Source organism: Malus domestica, chromosome 05, assembly GCF_042453785.1.
Source record: "Malus domestica chromosome 05, GDT2T_hap1".
Lineage (NCBI taxonomy): Eukaryota > Viridiplantae > Streptophyta > Magnoliopsida > Rosales > Rosaceae > Malus > Malus domestica.
The window spans coordinates 8,043,111-8,063,539 of record NC_091665.1 but is presented as its reverse complement, the minus strand read 5'-3'; the positions used below and the strand labels follow the sequence as shown (position 1 = coordinate 8,063,539).

The 20,429-nt window shown below is 37.3% G+C and overlaps 1 protein-coding gene across 1 annotated transcript; it reads right to left on the bottom strand.

Annotated features, from left to right (window-relative positions):
- Nucleotides 1-700: 700 nt before the first annotated feature.
- Nucleotides 701-14,809, bottom strand: LOC103436541 (copper-transporting ATPase PAA1, chloroplastic). Its single transcript, XM_008374972.4, has 17 exons — nucleotides 14,187-14,809; nucleotides 14,030-14,083; nucleotides 13,770-13,923; nucleotides 9,904-9,978; nucleotides 9,469-9,746; nucleotides 8,395-8,628; nucleotides 7,975-8,073; nucleotides 7,691-7,840; nucleotides 7,111-7,257; nucleotides 6,864-6,914; nucleotides 6,205-6,377; nucleotides 5,046-5,178; nucleotides 3,849-3,946; nucleotides 2,627-2,867; nucleotides 2,006-2,209; nucleotides 1,590-1,670; nucleotides 701-1,431 (listed from the first exon to the last, which is right to left on the bottom strand). The coding sequence occupies exons 1-17, from the start codon at nucleotides 14,628-14,630 to the stop codon at nucleotides 1,174-1,176; spliced, it is 2,874 nt and encodes a 957-aa protein (XP_008373194.1). The 5' UTR covers nucleotides 14,631-14,809; the 3' UTR covers nucleotides 701-1,173.
- Nucleotides 14,810-20,429: the final 5,620 nt, after the last annotated feature.

The following is a 20,429-nucleotide window of genomic DNA, read 5'->3' as shown; positions in this document are numbered from 1 at the left end:
CCTCTCACACGTTTGTTTAATGTTGTCCGTTTTCTTTTATTTATTCAACCGATGACCAGAAATAAGTAGGGGTTAAAAAAGGGTGTCGTACAACCCTGAGCCCCTTCTCTGTTTTTACCAATTGGTTTTAATACGAATGCCCACATTCTACAGGGAAGTTAGAATGTTCAAAACTTGTTCCTTTCCATGTCATCAGGAAATAGAGCTAATCGTTTTTCCCTTCGCTAACGGAAGGGTGTCTCCCGAATCATTAACAGATACGGGATACGAGGCAATTTCGCGGTTCGGTTCGGTTCAGGTAGAGAATTCGCTAGTAACCTATTGTATCTTTCGATAGGAAGGAGACAATGTACAATATATTGATTTGATTCGTTTGAAAATGTAATTTGGCTCTAAATTTAGTTCGATTCATAAACCGTTACAAACACAGGGCCACGAGCAGTCTCACTTCTTTTCCCCAATGGGGACCTAACAAAGATAATATTAGTACCCATTAAATGATAACTGATGTAAGTAGTAACGGTTTCACCCTTGTTGAGTTGTTCTGGCATTCTCGGGCAATGAAGTTTGCAACAGAGTGCTTGTGGACGATTTCTAAGCAATTCAACCCGCTAGCATTTTAGCATTTATTCAATTGCTTTGATACACCTTTTTATGCATTTCACTTAGATATATAATCACTGCTATAAAACACAAATAATTGCTTACAATAAATAAATAAATAAATAAAAATGTATAAAATGTATCATTTTAAATATTTTACGATCATACCAAATTCAAATTATACTCCCAAACAAGTTTTAGAATGAATCGGGCCGAAATATCATAATGTATGGCCACTCCCTATCGAATAGCTACAATAGGTTACTAGCGAATTCCGTACACGAACAAAACCATGAACTCGACTCGTACCTCGTATCCGGGCATTGCACCGGGACAGACATACAGTGCAAGAAGAATACTTTCACTACTCAATTTTGAACTTTTATCTAATTCTGCACTTTATTCCTAAATTCACTTGTGCATTATTGAGTTTGGTCGTTGACCCGTCTTTCAAAAATCTTTTTTCTGAAAAATGAAAGGGTTAGGACCCTTATTTGAAGCCAAATTATGACCCTGCTCCTCCACATCTAGTGGCAGAACTCGCAGAGGCCGATGTTTTTGTTGGCTGTTTTATTCTTTCCATTTACCATCAGAACGAGGATGCTCTTCTTCTGCACTTACGTCGATGAGAAGATCGGATTCCTCGTTAGTTTTGGAGCGAGCAGATCCACTATATTTGTGTTCCTGTTTAGAGAACTTGTATCTCAGAAACAATGAATTTGCCATAACCCCTACAGAACTCAAGCCCATGAGGCCTCCAGCAATTGACGGCGTCAGAATGGTCCCAGTTACTGGAAGCAACACTCCAGCAGCAATTGGAAGTCCTACCTGTAAAATTCTAGTAGCATAAGACCGGGTATTGCTTCTAAATAAACTTCGTAATAAGCTTGTGATGTTAATAGGCTCTAATTCCTGTACGTTCAGCAGAACAAAACACCAGAAATAAACAGAGTATCGGGCTATTCTTAATCCATACAAGGACTTACAATATTGTATGCAAAAGCCCACCACAGATTTTGCTTCACAGTCTTCATAGTTAGTCTACTCAGCTCCAATGCATCAAGTAACTGCAGGACATTATGAAGATCAAATATCCTACACAACAGTGCTTATTATATGAAAAGAAAGATACCAAATTTTTCCATCAGTTCTCCAGCACTCAACATCATGCATATTTTTCAAATAATCTTTTGTAGACGGTGAAAAGATTTGCGCTGCATTCTTCAATTATTTATTCATACTTGTTGATGGTAAAAGTGTAAAAGCAAATTTTGCCACACGACAGCATGTAATCCTCTACAGTTTGGTTTCCAAAACTAACACTGCAGAATCTGGCACCTATTCATGCTTTAAAAAACAACCCAAGAGGTGTTTGTGCAAATAATCGTACTACAATGTTTACCTGTGAAAGTCTGTTGCCCAATAGCACAATAGAAGACACCTCACTAGCAGCTCCAACACCACCACCCATGGCAATTCCAACATGCGATGAAGCCAATGCTGCAGCATCATTAATTCCATCACCAACCATTGCTACAATGTTCTGATCCTTCTGAAGCTCCATTATGAACTTCTTCTTTTCCGTCGGTTTAACACCAGATATCACCTGCAATCCATAGCATAGGCTATACAAATAAATTCAATAGAGAAAAAAAAAAAATCTGGGATCGAGTTGGATACTGGGCAGCTATTTGGGCATCAGTTTCAAATGAGTTTAGGGATTGAGTATTCTCACTCTTCTATAATGACGGATGTGTTAGCAGCTGTGATTAAGTTTAGGTTTCTAGTCTTGAGGTTTTTGTATTATAGGCTCGATATACAGATTGTGGATACCTTATCCAAAAGTTGTATTTTTTATGATATTATTAAAAATCTGTTTCATTTCAAAAAATAAATTAAAATAAAAGACAGAGGACAAGCTTTTGGTGTTCTGCTTGAAGTTGTTTCACTATTTTTTACATTTTTCCAAATTGATAAAAATTTTGTTTCCCATCAAAGAGAGAAGTAATTAAGAACTCCTTACCTTCTCTTTCGGAATACCAACAGCAGACGCGACGTACTCCGCATTATTTCTTTTGTCCCCAGATAGCATGTATACATCGATCCCTTGCTTAGATAAAGATTTAACAACTTGTCCAGCATCATCCCTTATCTGATCCTCCAAATAAATGAGACCGGCAAGAGTACTATCAATGCCTACATATACAATAGATTGACTCGTATGGGCTTCTACTTCGTCAAATGGATTCTTAGTAACTCCATGCCTGCATATATTTAGTTTTTCAATGGGACCTCAATACATGATCCAATATTAAATTATTTAAGTCATATTAAGAAGGAAACAAAAAACAAAAAAACAAAAAAAACAAAAAACAAAAGATATCATATTTGGAAGATGAAAACAACTAAGCCTTTGGTTCCCAAAATTAATTTCCATGGTAAGAAAACAGTCGATCCATCTTCTGGGGTCATTTAAGACTGCGGCAAACAATAAAAAAGGTCGTACCCAGTGCACAAGGCTCCCGCTTTACGCAGGGTTTGGGAGAGGTGAATGTCAGCTAGCCTTACCCCCATTTATGGAGAGGCTGCTCCCAAGTCTCGAACCCGAGACCTACCGCTCATGGGCGAAGGCACTTGCCATCGCACCAAGTGCAACCTCTTAAGACTGCGGCAAACAATCAAGAGTAAAATTTAGAGTTGGTCCATGAACCAAAACTCTGTTAATTGAGATCCCTAAATTTAACAAAACATGTGCCCTTGGTTGCCTTCAATATACCTTCAATTCCCTAACACCAAATGAGCCCTAGAAGTTTTCTAAGATTCTATAATGAGTCTCTAGGATTTTCTTTTAAAGTCGTTTTGATTCCAAAAACCTTCAGAAAAGGCTCACTTTTGTGAGCCAAAGTCAAATTGGAGTGAAAAAAATAAGCATCTGTTGAAGTAACCTCTATATCTTCTTAGTCGCAATAAGCTGGTTCTGTTTAGTGCTCCTGTAAGTCGAATCTGTCAAGCATTACTTCTCCATTTACATTGTTATTTGTATCCTAAAGAGTTCATCATGATCATAGACAGCAATCTCTTTATGTTGTCCTATATGAATCTAAATTTTCAAAATTAGGATTCTAAATTCCCTTAACAATGGTCCAGGGCCAATGCCTATCAGCATTACACCTTTACAAGAAGCAAATTCACATTCAAATATGCAATGATACAAACTATTATATTCCATTATACCCTGTAATTACCTTTGAACCCATTCCAAAGTCCCAACAGAAACCTTTTTGTTCTCAACAGTTGCTACAGCACCAGAGCCAGGTTCTTCCAAGAATGTTCCATCCGCAACCTGGAATAAAGTGCACAGTTTAGGATCTGAGCATCATGATTTTTTCGGAACCTTATCCAGCTAATGCATGCACTTAATGATATAATCCTCTTCTAGAACACCAAGGATTTGTTCACAGAACTGCATTCTTTCTTTTTCTTTGTAAGAGATGATGCTCATATAGGGGAGAAATTAAATGCAGAACTCCAGCACCACTCTATACAAAAATCTAGCCCAGTTAAGACAAAAGCACACTAAGGGGACATCCTTAAAGTGCTTAGACCAAAGATTCCCAAACAGATACAATATCTAGTTGTCCCAAATAAAATCCATTAGTTAGAGAAAATATAAAGAGGTCGCACTTGGTGCGATGGCAAGTGCCTTCGCCCATGAGCGGTAGGTCTCGGGTTCGAGACTTGGGAGCAGCCTCTCCATAAAATGGGGGTAAGGCTAGCCGACATTCACCTCTCCCAGACCCTGCGTAAAGCGGGAGCCTTGTGCATTGGGTACGACCTTTAGTTAGAGAAAATATAACCTGTGAATAGAGACAACCACAAGCAACACCTCACTTGGCATAACTTGCATACCGATCCATCCAAAGGAGAATTGTACAGTGGGATTTTGTGAATATAATAGAAACTTGAAACAACGACAAAGAACCCCGATATGCAATCATCAAGGAGAAAAAAAAATCATAAGTTCACTTCTTAAGAAACTTTGACTTGTATTAAATCCTGTATGGAATGCACTCCAGAAAGTATTTTGCAAAACACTCAAAATCCACATCAACAGTCTATGGAACCAGATATATTCAGTTAAGTTTTTTTTTTTTTTTTTTTTTTTTTTGAGAAGAAACAAACATTTTATAAAAGAAAAGAGAAATATACTGAAGTGGATAAGAAATCCACCATTTACAAGAAACAAGAAAAACTCTCAATAGGATTTGGCTACAGGAACAATAGCTAGACCTAACTCACTTTACTGCTGCTAACAAATCCCACAGTAATTGAGAAAGAGAGTAATTATTAAAATCATTTGCTACTGAAGCCCATATATTCAGTTAAGTTAAAGATAAAATGATCCATAAGAAGCAAATTTAGAAATCTTGAGAAGAAGGAACCTTCATATTCTGACAATTAAGAGCCTGACTAGCTTCCACAATAGCTTTTGCAACAGGATGAACTGTATTCGATTCTACTCCAGCAGCAAACTTCAGAACATCAACTTCTGACCAAGTATGGTTTATCTTTTCTCTGTTAAAAGAAAAAAAAAATCACTCCATCTTTTTTCTTAGTGGCAAACCCTAGTAAGAAAATCTCTGAATTGGAAACAGTCTGGATCTGAGCTAACCATAAAGACGTTTTCTTTTTCAGACAAAGATAGTGTTCTAGTATAGGGTAATACGTGGTTATCTTTCTAGTCAATAAAAAGATGAGTTATTTGTTCGAGTTGTGCCTCTAATAATTCAAATCCCAAAAACAAATCATGCATGAAAATTCATTTGGATCCTCAAAACTGCATAAAATTGTCGCAGAAAACACAAATTTAGTAGTACAGGTAAAATGTGAAACAGATCAAACAAATGCACTGTACCTAGATACAGATATGATACAGCATGCAAAGCCACTGGATAGTTTTCCAATCCAGGAAAGAATTGGTAATCCACATGTCAGTAAACCACCTAAGCACATTCATCAACACATGTAGCTAGATTGCAATCTAGAAGCTACCTGACTTAAGAGTCTAAGACACGGCTCAACTATGCAGGACGAACAGTTTCAGTAAACTGTCTCCTTGTTGACTTTTGTTAATTCCCTTGGAGACACGTTTCTTATTGTAAAATGGAGAAATTCAAAGCTTAAAGGCACCCAATATATAACACAAAGTTATTGCGTCAACATGTTTAGCACAGTCCTTCCAAAACCTTTTTACAAAATTAAGTTATCAGAGAAGTTGTTTAGGGTTTAGGTATTGATTAAAGAGATTTTTTAGTATGATTGAAGAACATATTTTTTATTTTATTTTACTTGTTTCACACCATCAGCTGAATTTTTTTTTTTTGCATTTTTTTAGGACCTGGGCTACAGGAAGTTAAGAGTTGTGAATTCCCTAACTATAAGCTGGTAAGGGTCGATGAGATCCTAGAAGTATAATGAACTCCTTTTGATATCATGGAAAATTAAAGCAACCCTTTTTCTATGTCACCGGAAAGCTTCAAATAAATTTAATATCCTTAAATGAAACAGTAATGTGAGAATGAAGATTTGTCACGACTCAACTTTAAGTCAGTAACTTTTGAACGTTCAGGAGTCACAATCTTAGTCACAACAGGTTTGCCCACTGTCAGAGTCCCTGTTTTATCAAACACTATAGTGTTCACCATTGAAAACTTCTCTAAAATACTACCGCCACGCAAAAGTAGTCCTCTTTTAGCTCCCAATGAAGTCCCAACCTGGAAAGAACTCAATACTGAAGATAAATTTGACATATCATAAGCAAGAAAATTCAAATTTAGAACTTATCAAACAAGTTTAAGGAGGTAAGGATTTTGTTCAGATAGTGTGTGCCTACCTTACCTGAGGTCAGGTGTTGGGAGTAGTATCTTTAAAATTCAATTGCTTAAATGCAAAGTAAATTGCGTTCACAAGTTAGCATGTCCCTCCTGTTCTATTTATCATTTTATGGAATCATATATAGTTCTAATTCAAACATAAAACAGAAAGAGTTGGATTCAAAATCTGAGCCCTTAAAAGTGTTGCAATCAAAATCTTGAATTGGTTAAAGTTTAAACCATTCTATTACAAACACAACAGAACTAAAAATTTAAGGCCTAATAAGCACAAATCATTTCTAAGTTGGTAATGGCCGAAACAGTTTTTTTTTTTTTTTCAAATAAGAAAAGTTGTGTAGCAGTGATTAGAGTTTGCAAAGAGATTACCAGCACAGCTGTAGGTGTGGCTAGCCCAAGAGCACATGGACAAGCAACAACCTGCAATCACAAAAACAGAGCTTCACCAACAGCTATTTTACACTTTGAAAAGTAAAACTTAATTGCAAAGAGTACCTATCTTGTTTATTTATTTATTTATTTATTTTTTATAATATATGATCTCTTCATGGCATTCAAGAATCAGGGTCCCTTTCAAAATTTTAAGCGAGATAAATCATAAACCTCTAATTCATACCAGTACACTGCAAGAGAGTTGCAATGCTAACGAAACTGAATTTCCTCCGTGAAAAGCAGCAGGTAAAATATGACCACCAATCAAGCTCCAAAATAGAAATGTAGCAGCAGAGAGTGTCATTACTCCATATGTAAAATGTCCAGACACCTGGTGAACCCAAAGAAATCAAAAGATGAGCACAATTCTAGTAAGTGAGATCAACAAATTATATTACCACAACGCTAAGCATGTAAGTTACTTGGTTATACTTGATTCAATTTTTTGGCTCTGAAACAAGAAAAAGAATATAAAAAAAACAAATAAGAGAACCAAATATATATACGAAAGACAAATACTAGTAAGCCATACATAGAATTAGAAGAAGATAAAAGTTATTGGAATACCAACTGACAAGTGTATCTAACCTATATCCAACTATGTCGGTTCAAGGTACACTTTGGGGCCACCGACCCAAGCAAACCCATTTGTACCCCTATACAATATGCTAGTTTTATAACAATACCTTATTTTGGATATCTCTACTGCAAAATTGCCAACTGTAAAATACTCAGTCCAACTACTGTAAGAAAGAATGGATAACCTTGTCAGCCAAGCGCTGTACAGGAGCTTCCCTACTCTGTGCTTCTTCTACCAAGCGAACAATGTCTGCCATAGCAGTCTCACCACCTGGTCTCTGTACTTCAACTGTAAGAGTGCCATTGAGATTTATGCTTCCGGCGGCAACTTGACTCTAGCATAAAGATAAAATTCTCCAACATCGTGATAACCTCATATCAGAGATAGCTTTTATAATTACCTAAGTGAATTTAAATATGTGCACAGAAGATAGGGGAAAAAGGCACATGCTCATAATAAGCAACATACCCCAGGTAGTTTGGTTACAGGCAACGGCTCTCCTGTAAAACTTGACTCATCAATGATACTCCTACCAGCTTTAACAATTCCATCTACTGGAACACGGTCCTAAAGCAATGCAAAAAGGAAACTATAACTGCATGCCACAGTTCAGAATTTTAAAAGGATATATAATTCACAACTATTTTATCCTTTGCATCAGAAGCTGGGAGACTAACGATCCACAAAATAAAAGTGGCATACAACAGAAAATACCAAATTTAGCAAAGGACAAATCAAATAAGAGTATAACTGATAGTCATGTAGAGGTGGTAGAGGGTACAAAACATTAAATAGCAAAAGCAAGATTGTATCATACTTACTTCCTCCAAGTGGGGCTGAGATGATTAAAAACATTAAATAATGAACGCAAGATGGTGTAATACTTACTCCAGGTAGTACAACAATTTTATCTCCAACAGAGAGGCTGTTAGTAGAAACTTCAACTACTGATTCCAACTCTTGTTCACCGTTATTGACCAAAAGACGTGCCTTTGACGGTACAATACTAAGAAGTTCAGTCATATCACTGCTTGCTTTGATTTTAGCTCTTTGTTCAAGATTCCTCCCTAACAAGACAAATGCTATCAACATAATTGGTTCCTCGAAGAAAGTCTTCCAGCCCTGTGTCCAGAAGGTCCATTGAACAAGGCTACGGAGTTAGCAAGCACAATACACATTTTTTTATTAAGAGACATAAGTTCTTTTTTTTTTTTTTGTGTGTGTGTGTGTGTGCATGTGTTAAGGAAAAGGATACGCATATGTTTAAGTGAAATACAAATTTAGCCAAGTCTATCAAATTTTGAGATTTATAAAAAGAGAGGGAGGCAGAAAGGGAGGGCAATGGAAAGGGCAAATTTACTTTTTTTACAACAGAAATATAGACATTGTTGGGTCGTACACAAACATAGGGCAAGTAATTAGTCTAAAACCAAGTGTTTGGGCCAGGTCGTCCAAACTTTAACCTGTTGAACCAACATGACTTCAGATATTTATGTACTAAAAGAACTAGTTAGTTGGAATTGGAGCCTAATTGACTTGATAGCCCAAACAGTTAGAGCATAAGATTATTCCTCAAGAATGCATGTGGGAACAGAGATAAACATATATCATCCCCTTCTACGCATTCAGTTACTTTCTAGGCTACACCTTGCAAAGATCAGCAATGAAACATTTGTAATGAGTTTACAAACACGGATTTTACGCTGCAGGTGGACGCTACCATTAGAGAATAACAGGCAATATTAAATAAGAATCTTTGTTCGATTAAACGGTGAACAGACCAAAATTCTTGGTATTGACATAAAACAGTTTTGACTATTCAAAACACATGACAATAATATATGTATCAAGCCAGTCTACTTATAACAGAGGATCCTTACTCATCCACCAATAGAAATTAAATGTTGCAGATCCGACTAGATCTGGAACCCAAAAAATATAACAAGAAAGATCAGCACTAACCAGTTTTGGTATAAAGGCAGCTAATGAACTGACAGTAAATGACGATAAGGCCCCTAAACCAACCAAAGTATTCATGTTTGGAGCCCCTTTAACAAGACTCCTCAAACCATCAAAGATAAGTCGACGCCCAGGACCAAGCAATGTAAATAGACATAAGGACAAATGGAATCCTGTCGAATGGAGCGCATGGATCCATGGAGCCTTAGCCCCAAAGAAATGAGATGCATGGCCAACTAGGCAGACAGCACACAGAGCCCAAGAGAATGCAAGCTCATTTCCTAACAAAAGAAAAGGCAAAAATTAGCTGCACTGTGTATGCATATTAATCATAAGTGCTTAACGACATGAAGCTTTGATGTAGTTTACAAGAAGTTTACACACGCTTAAAAAATATAACAAGTAAACTAGAGATGCTCACTACTTAAAGATGTCTACCACTATCTTTTAGGCGTTTACGCTTTTCTTCCATTTTCCTTTCAAAAACTTTGAGAAAATTGTCTCGACCTGAATCTGCACACAAGAATAACCAATTAGTTCAACCACAGAATCATTTTTTTTTTTTTGGGTCAATTACACAGAATCAAATTAGTACATTGGGGTAATAATCAAGTCCTCTTGCCATGATGGAGATTAAAGATGACTGACATGAAGAGCCATATCATACAAGAATGTATGTTTGGGGTCTTGAATTTGGTAAGTATGCAGTATTTCCAATCAAAACATGAATCTAGGAAAGAAAACACGTCTTTATCACACAAAGCAAAACCTAACAGATTGATAGAATCTATTTGCCACAATAGACTAAAATTTCCAGGTCACAGATAGATGGTGCATAGTGGACAGTGTTGTTCACACCAAACAACAAAAACGAGATCATATATTTGAAGCACTGAAGAAAATAAAAAATACAAAGGGATGACATTCATTTTCCATTGCCAATATTCTTTTCAAGAGAGTCATTTGTTCCCTTTCTATTTACGAACAAAGAATTTCCATAGAAAAACGGATTGGAGATGCAAACATCTAGGTAGAGACACAAGAACAGCTTACCAAGCGGGGATGGGTAACAGCCAAAGAGTGGAAAACTATCTAATTGTGTACCTAAACAAAAACCACCTTGTTTTCTCCATAGACGAAAATTATTCTCTTCCTCTAAAACTACATCGTCGGAATGGAAGGCAGAACTGCACGATGCCAAAGAGTAACACCCTTTTTGGTTTATCCAGCAATTTAGGTTGGCAAGGAATAGGAGTTTCTAGGCACATCATGCACTACACCTGGAAACTCCTTTTTGAAGCGTCTTGTAATTTTTATTTCACCATGAACTGCCTGCCAACAAGATCTTGTACTTTAGTTCAGAACTTGTACTTCACTGTATTATGACATGAAGAAAACTAATAAAGATGAGATAGAACAGCCTCATTTCTGTGCCAAACACTTTGACAAAGAGATAAGCCTTGGAGAGATGTATTTCCAAGGGTACCATAAGGAAGATCCTCAAACGATCGCCCTTGACAATACAATTCGTATATGCTCCTAATGATGGAACAAGGAATCAACTGGAAAAGCCACTGACCATTTATCTAATGCTTTATTTACTTTCTACGTGAAGTAGGATTGCTGCTCAAAACTGATTGTAAGGTAACATCCCCCCTTGTAAAGACTATCCTTCAAAAGTACATACCTCTTAGTTGTTCATTTGTGTCATTAGTTATAAATTTGTAGTGAGCTGACTTTTAGTCTTGCATAACTACTTTCCTTTACTTTCTTTTATTATATGCCCTCCTTAAAATAGCTTCCTTGAAGAAGAAAAAACCAGCAAATTATCTAATTTACTTTGCCTCTTGATGTAGGACAACTGGAATAGATGAGAATATAAGAAGAGATCTGAGTTCACTCCGACCTAGTAAAACAAATAATAGAAACAAGGATTAAGAAATACAAGGCCAAATCAAATAGGGCGTAATTTATTCCTTGGTTTGAAGGATGCTGACATCAAAAGAAATTTAATCTTTGTAAATAGCGACACCTCTACTACAAAGTACAGATTACAAAAACAGAAGAGAAAATATTGAATGCTTTCCGTAATTGTAGATAAGCATATACGAACACTAGCGATGCCTATGGGCAAACGATCAGTCTAATTCTCAAATATCTTATGAATAGAATACAGCCAACTTATAGAAAGGCAGGAGTCCTCGATTTCCTAATGACAACCAAGGAATTGCTAAGCTCGGAGAGTAGAAGTGGAATCGAAAATCCTCCAAAACCAAATGGGTGCTCCATAACAGAAATGCTGCTCAAACTTATCCACCAAAATGAGCTGCTGGTTGAGACTACCTAAAGAAGCAAGTAGTTCTGAATCAATAACGATTTTCAATCCTCTTTTGTTACATCTGATAAAGTGGAGAGACGTAAGACATTATGCGTACATATACTCCACTGAAATTAAATCCAACAGTTTGAGGACATACCATAAACTATTATGGTTCAGCCTGACAAGAAATTGTTTGATCTTTTATGGTGATATATCTCCTTCCGTAGCTCCCTCACCTGCCACTAAACCCAGAAAGCTTCACATAAATCATTTGGAAATCCTAAGCAGGCGAAATGTATACTCTTATTTTAAAGCTATGGGGTTCTAATTGGACAACCACAAGTAAAGAAACAACGCTCGAAGGACTAAATAGATAATAGTCTTTTGTATTCAGCTGACCCAGTAAACCGCGATGAGTACTATCGTCATTTCTAAAGCAGCACAAAACCTACCCCCACTTAGTTTCTGTGGAACTTGTTTTGTGGATGGATAGCAGCTGAAACAATTTCAACCTTCCACAGCAATTGTAATATTATGACAACAGTACAACCCAAAGTTTACGAAACTTCAATCCTCAACTTCTCAAAAGGATATAGCAAATTCCGCAGCATCACAATTTTTTTAGATGTAAAAGGGGCGTGCTTGAGTACCAAGAAAAGAGAAAGAGCTTTCTGGGTTTGAAATCAAACAGAGATAGAAAAGAAACCCTTTCAGGCAAGATAGATCCTTCTCATTCTCTTATGTCTGACTTTGTTTTTCTTTTTGCACCCTTTTCTCTGTGAGAACCAAAAATTCATTAAAGAACTAAAGCATAATAAAAATACAAAGTTGACCCGAGGTCCACCAACAAACTGATACAATCCTCAAAAACAGAACCTAAATACTCACACACATTGCATTACAACTTGAATAGCTACCCTACAGCAACTACCCAATCTGATAAAATTATAGAAGATGATAGATCACTAAAAGCTAGAGAAACAGAAGCCCAAAATGATGCTCAGAACCTGACTGAAGAGTTTTCTTTTACATCCAAAAGAAAGCTAACACAATGCAACTTCACAAATTCTTGCCTTTTTTCCACCACCAAAGCATACTCTTTTCACAAAAATGTTTGAAGGTGACTGAGGAATAACCCAATGAACTCTTGCTTCCCCACCCTAACTCACTGCCACCAATCTCAATGCATACGGACAATGTGGAAACGAATGATTTCCAAGCACTTCCTCTTTGTTGCACAAAATACACCAACGAGGAGACAAGCAAAAAAGTGATCTTCTTTGTACCAAAGCACAAGTAGTTTCCCTTCCATGAACCATGATCCAAACCAAAACATGAAACTTCGTAGGACCATTAGATTTCCAAATCATTTAAGTAGACTGGAACTCAGGAAGTGATTGCTTGTTAGACAGAAATTTTTTTAATTTCTTAAAGGAGAACCCCTGATGAATCCAGTTTCCACTTACTGCTAGCTGGTCTCATTTTGCAACTCAACAATCTAAAGATGAAAGCCTAGTCCTCCTACGCACTCAACTAATGTGCTAATAAAACTCTGACAGCCAACATCAGACAATCGCCACTAAATGTCTGCCAAAGTGCCAATATAAGTTAATCTTAATCAACATCATGTTAATGTGTCAAGAATTTCAAGAACATCTAGCATTAAAGATTAACACTTTGGTGTTTTCAATTACTAAAAAAGTTATGTTGTCACTGATTCAAGCAATGTTAGTCTAAGCAGACTCTAAAGCAACATAGTTTCATCACACTTTTCCTAAACGTGTATAACTAACACCGAAAACACACTCAAAGAAAATAATCCGCAAACTTTAGCAATGCCCATGAAAAGTAAAAAAGACTAGCCATTACAAGGATTAACCAAACATACAACTTTCCAATAAATGAGAACCATGGAATTCATACGTTCATATGAACAATAAATAATCGTAACATGCTGAAAGCAAAACAATTGTGAAATGCTTACCACGAAGGTTAGACTTGAAACCGCAACTGGTCAATTGGTTTGCAAGTGTCTCTCCTAGCTGCTTTTGCCAGTTTGGTGCAGCCTTCTCTTCGGACACAGGCCACACAATTGCCGTCTCTGTTGTGAGATTTACACTCGCAGACGACACCTGAGGCTGCCATATACATACACACATATATGCCGGGTATTAAACTTACTTGAAACTTTGATTGCAACCGAAATACATGTCAATAAAGATGAAAAAATGAAATTAAACTTACTTGATTTTCTAGAATTCGCTTCACACTGGCTGCACATCCCCCACATGTCATTCCCTATCCAAGAAAATCACCAATCAATCAGATTGAGTAGGAGGGAGAGAGAGAGGGAGAGAGAGAGACTAAGAGAGAGAGGGGTTTAATAATAGTGTATTCATACTCCAACATCGAGAATAATGACATCAGTGGAGAGCACCGAAACCTCATCGCCTCCAGCAGCAACAACCTTGGACTTGGCATCGCCGCCGCCGGAACCTCCCTCGCCGTCACCGCCTCTGCCGCCACTCTCTCCGCCAAAGCCACCATTTCCACCACCAGAGGCAAATGAAGCAGCGGAGCTACCAACGCACTCTAAACGGCGCCGTAAGAGCGGATCAACGACGCAGAGACTCCTCAGAGACGAGGAAGAGAGAGGATTAGGTTTAGGGGTCTGAAAGCCGTAGTAGTTGGTGTGAAGGGAAGTCAGGTGCCTGCGAGCAAGGAGACGACTGGGGAGGCGTTGACTGAGGAAAGTCCTGGCGAGTCGGCGGTTGAGGGATTTGGAGGCGGCAAGGAGAGCTGCCGTTGTGGGCGTCGCGGCGGACAATGTGGCCTCCATTGACATTGAAGAGAATGGGTTGGTAAATCGCCGCGGCTCCTCTCAAAGTTTTATGTGCTTCTCCTCTACAATCTATCTTATCATCTGAAAATATTATATAATTGTAATAGTAATAAATGTGATGAGATAATCGCAATGGGAGCGACACGTGAATAATGTCGCTGTGACAATCGAATCAAATATGTTCCGTGTGATGGTTGTGCGTTTTAAATGTGCAACATAACTTCATCTTTTTTAATAGATTATACTTTTAAAAACAAAGAAATGTCAAGGAGACTCAAACTCTTTATGGACATTCCGTCATTTTATTTTTTTTCACAATATTTTATAAAATTGACATTAATTATGAGATGACAGAAAGTTCATGGTTAGTCCTACTTTGAGAGACACTCCTTAACATTTCTCACTACTAAAATGATCAAGAATTATAATGTTGAGCTGATTAAAATTAAATACAACAAAACTTTTAAGAAGTCATAAATTTGAGATTAAACTAATTTTATAACTTGGCGAAATCGAATTAATGGTCTCCTAATGATAGAGTATTTGAAAGATAGGCTATGATAACAAAAAAAAAAAAAAAAAGATGTAAACCCTTGTGATAAATATTGTTAGCAAATTTATCCAAAAGTGAGATTTTCGTTAACTCTCTGTTAAATGTCGGAATAAAGATGTCCAGCCTTTTCCTCTCTCTCCATATCTTTCTCGAAGGGAATTGGATCCCATTCGGATCCATTTTGTGAGGATCCTAGGGATCCCCACATCTTAGTCATTCATCATGTATTGTGCAGTCAAAAATTATTTTTTAAATTTAAAATTAAACACAAATAGTATTTGACAAAAACAGCCGCATAATGTATGATAAACAGCTAGGATGTGAGGATCCCCACAAAGTGGATCTTGAGAGGATCCTCTTCCTTCTTATCTCTTCCCAAATCCATGCTCAACAGTCCTAATGGCATGTCCTTCTCTCTACAAAGTTTTGTATTTAGTATCTAGCTAGGTCTCAGCATGCCTTGATAAGAGATTGAAGAAGTTGTAAGTAGAGGCCAATGGATCAATCTCTTCACCTCTGCTATTAACAAGTCCTTTTCATGATCCATTAGAGTTAAATCTTAACAGTTTTGTAAAAATCCATAGCTACAAGATTGGGGTTGGACATTGTTAGGCCAAAGGACCGCCACCAACAATTCAATTTCCTTTAAACCATGCCAATTTTAAAGGTTTTTTTTTCTAAAGTATGACGAAGCCCATCAAAGTCAATAAAATGTGTTCCCTTATATGTAATTCTACCATGTCAATGTGCTAAATTTAACATGCAAGATCCATTACACATGGAAGAATTATGTCAACCGAATGATCTAATGGATGGTGTTTCTCTCCTAGTTGTCTACTTTTCTTAATCGCAGTGCCAATAAACCTAGTGGATGGCGTGTCTCCCCTGGATTTATCTAAGTATTCGGATGCAAAAATTTTAAGGGTGATTAGCCATTAGAAACTCGAATGTAGAATAGACTAATTACAAAGATTAAGAATTTAACAAAACTTTAAATTGAATACAAATCAACAAAGTACTTCACAAGTATCTAGGTCATGACTTCATCATAAACCTTAGCAAATAGCTTAGTTACACATAGAAATAAAAATAAAACAATGACCCTATTTATTCTAGAAAACCCGTAAAAGGTCTGGTAGAAATACTCCTAAAAAGAAACAAATTTCTAAATAGTTAATGATACAAACTAGGAAAACATCCTTCTTGGCTTGGGAAACATGTCGTTTGTGTTGCACACCTGTTTTGGGTTAGATTCAGCTTCTGGAAAATTCTGAAGAAAAAATAGGAAACTTGTAGTTCTATGTCTTAGTTTTCCAAGCACCTATCACATATTGCTAGGAAAAATCAAGAAAGACTTCGAATCTTCATTCTCCCACAGTTGCGCAGTTCTGACGGGATTGTAACTTTTGTGGGATTAACTTGCAAAACTAAAACAAACTGCTTCATGGAAAATTATGAAATTTTGAGACATCCTCTTAGCTTCCTTCAATTCGCTTCACACCAAAACTCATTCGGAAAGCTGATTTATCATAGAAAAAAAAAATCTCAAATGCATAGATTGGTGAAATTGGGAAAATGAAAGTAAAAAGGCTCTTTTAAAATCACTTCCTTAACAAAACTTAGAAATAATTGATTTGTCGTGAAAGAAAGAAGGTTCGCCAGATAATGACATAACCACCCGTATTGGTAGCTTTTGTTGGTAACGTTTCGGAGGCATATGAACTTATTGATGAGTTAGAAATGGAAGCACAAATTTAAGGGCACCATACAATAAAAACTTAGTCGAATGTGCCTATACATATGTTGATGGAAAAAATTGAAGAAAGTCATTTGAGGTTTACATCTACTGTGCACAGTGTTTTAAAAGGCTCGCCTTAGGGCGCACCTAGGTAGCCTCTGAGGTTGGGCATCAGTGTTCCCGCCTCTGTTTTGAGGGAGTGGGCGAAAGGCTTCACCGGAGATGCCAAGGCAACGAAAGGCTTCGTCGGAGATGCCGACGCGGCAAAGGCGGGCCTCAAGGCGTCTTTTTGGCTTTTTTTTTTTTAAAACCTCCTAAACCCAAAACAATGTCGTTTGGGTAAAGGTTTTTAATTCTATACCTCATCTCTCTTCTTCGATCGCGTCCTCTCTGCCTTCTTCACTCCTTATTCTTCCATGCGTGCGATTTTGCCGGAGCACACAGCAGCATCAGCAGCCGCCAGCTTGGAGCAGCAACGGTCACCAACTTTAGAACAACGCCGCTGTCACCCCACTGCCGTCACCCAACAACATTGTCGTCAGCAAGCGCCCACAAATCCCCAATTTTAAAGGTTAGGGTTTCTGAAAAAGTTTGTGATTTTGATTTTTAAAATTTTTTTTATATAGTTTGTGTGTTATCTTACTGGCCTATGTAGTGTGATTTGATCATTTGAATGATTACTTGATTTGAATGATTACTTGAGGGACCTACTGTGCTTACAAAACTGTTGTGCATAATATATAGATTTTATATAGTTTGTGTGTAACTACAAATTACAAAACTGTTGTGCATTAGTAGGTTATAGACATATAAATGCCTAATTAGTAATTACACCAGTGTGAAAATGTGAAGTCACGGCCCTATAAAGGCCTAATTATTGTTTGTATAGTATGTTCATATAATTATAAGAAGTCAAGACATATACTTTCACGGTCCCTATGCAAGTGTGAAGTCCAGACATATAAATGCCTAATTATATAGTTTATATAGTATGTTCATATGGCCTAATTATATAGTTTTGTTTATATATTATTTATGCATTGAAGAATATGCATTGAAATGTTTGTATTTTGATTTAGATGAAGAGGATTTGGATGAATGATTGATTTCTTTCTTTGTATTACCTTTTGAATGATGAATTTGGATGATATTACATTTGAATGATGAATTTAGATGATATTATCTTTTGAATGACTATGGATTTGAATGAAAAATTGAGAATAGATGTTTATTTTACAAAGTATTATTTTTTATACAATTATATGTATAATATTTAAAACATATATATTTAAAAAAATTAATCTCGTGAGGCTTCGCCTCCCGCCTAGGCGGGGCTATCCTTTGGATGCCTCGCCCACGCCTCGGCCTTTTAATACATTGGCAATGCAAATGTAAGTTTTGAACTAATTTTCCTTCCATGTTTAATGCATAAGTTCTTTTTAATTTTTAGGATTAAACTCTGTTTACTACCCTCATGTTTTGTGGTTTTCAACATTTAGTACATCAAGTTTTTTTCGTCCCAGAGTCATACCTAAAGTGTTAATTTTGGGACAGTCTCATACATCCGTTAGTCAAACTGTTAAGTCTGCCGTTAACTGATGATATGACGTATATGTGGACAATGACTGGGAGCCACGTGTCATTAAGGGTCCGCGTGGAATATTTTTTTTTGTGGAGAAGGTGTTAAAAAAAAGGAAAAATTCAAAAAAAAAAAAGCCTCGTTTTCTATCTCCCCCAACCATCCGCACCCTTTCCTTCCCTCATCCTCCCACAACCTCTCCCTCCCTTCTCTCTTCTGCAACACGCACCCCTTACATCCCTTATCTCTTCTACAACTTGCACCACCCTCCCTTCTCTCCTCCTTCCTCCCTTATTACTCCATTCTCTCCTCTGCACCAACCCACCAAACCCTAGAAAATTAATTTGCAGACGAGGACAATTGAGGACCACTGGGATGTCCATTATTAAAAAAATTAACTTTTCTGGGCATCCTGCCCTACCTTTCTCGACTCCCTCCCTCCCTCTCCCTCCCTCTCCCTCTCCCTCCCTTCTCTTCCCTGCACCCACTTCCCTGCACACCCACCCATCTACCCTACTCCCCTCTTCTCTCATCTGCACCCACCCAACCTCTGCACCATCTACCATCTTCCAAATTCGAAATCGAAAAACAACAAAAACCCCAAGAACAACCTAATCTATGTAAATAAAAAAAGACAAACTCTTTCTGTTTCCTACCTAAAATTCTCTTAGTGCGGGCCTACTCCCCTAAACCAAACCCCACCACAAACGCAGCAATAAGAAATGAAGGAATGAAGGAAAAAAGTCTCTAGCTACAGCCTTTCAGCAGTAGAGAGAAAGTTCACAAGAAATGAAGGAAAAAAAGGGTAAATTTTGGGGTTGAAGAAACAAGGAAGAGAAGATCTCTTCTAGGTTGTTTGATTTGTATTTTATTCAATGTCCATGAAGGTTCGATGGCAAGTCCATCTATCTACTACGATTCACTATCTCCGAAATGGCAATCTGCTACTGGCTTCGTTGATCCACCGCCACCCGCGGCCGACCTTCAATAACGCCGACCTATCTGTGCGGCGGGGTGGCCTGCCACAGCTTCAAGACCCTTTTGCTTGAGTTGTTTTCAACCAACTCGAGAGGGAAAAGAAGTGAGGGAGCGGGGGTTTCGAATACGGCGATGAGAAATGAGGAAGCGGGGTAGATAGGTAGATGGGTGAACAGGTTGGGTAGAGGATGGATGGGTGCAGAAAAGAGAAGGGAGGGAGAATGAGGGAGGGGGTCGGGAAGGGTAGGGCAGGATGCCCAAAAAAGTTAACTGATCGGGTTGGGGAGGTAAAAGACGGGTGGGGTGGGGATTTTTTTTATTTTCTGTGTTTTTGTATTTTTTTTAAATGTTTTAATATTGAAGTGGGTCCATATTGACACGTGTCGCTCATTTATTGTCCATGTAGGCACCACATTATCAGTTAACAGAAATTCTAACGGAAAACCTAACGGATGTATGAAATTGTCCCAAAATTAAGACTTGAGGTATGACTCTGGGATGAAAAAAACTTCATGTACCAAATGTTGAAAACCACAAAACTTTAGGGTAGTAAACAGAGATTAACCCTAATTTTTAATACTAATAATTTTCTATATTATTGTTTAATATGCAGGATTACACAGGACACCATTTTAGTTATTTTCCTGGAGTCAAGTATGTTATGAACTGCCAAAATAATTCTTGTTGTTGTCCATACATCCCTCGAATGAAATATTTCAAAATGACCAAATGGGTCTTTTATATGGGATCCAATGCTTTTACTGCAACCAGTGTTTAAAATATATGTATCGGTGGAAATATCGATATACAAATTTGTAGAAATATTGATGGATAAATCCATATAGATTTCGATATCAGTTGCTTTCGATGGAAAACATGAAAAATTTAAAATGAAACTTTAGGGAATGTCAAACACTAGTTTGGACGAATTGAAGGAAACTTTATGCCTGTAAA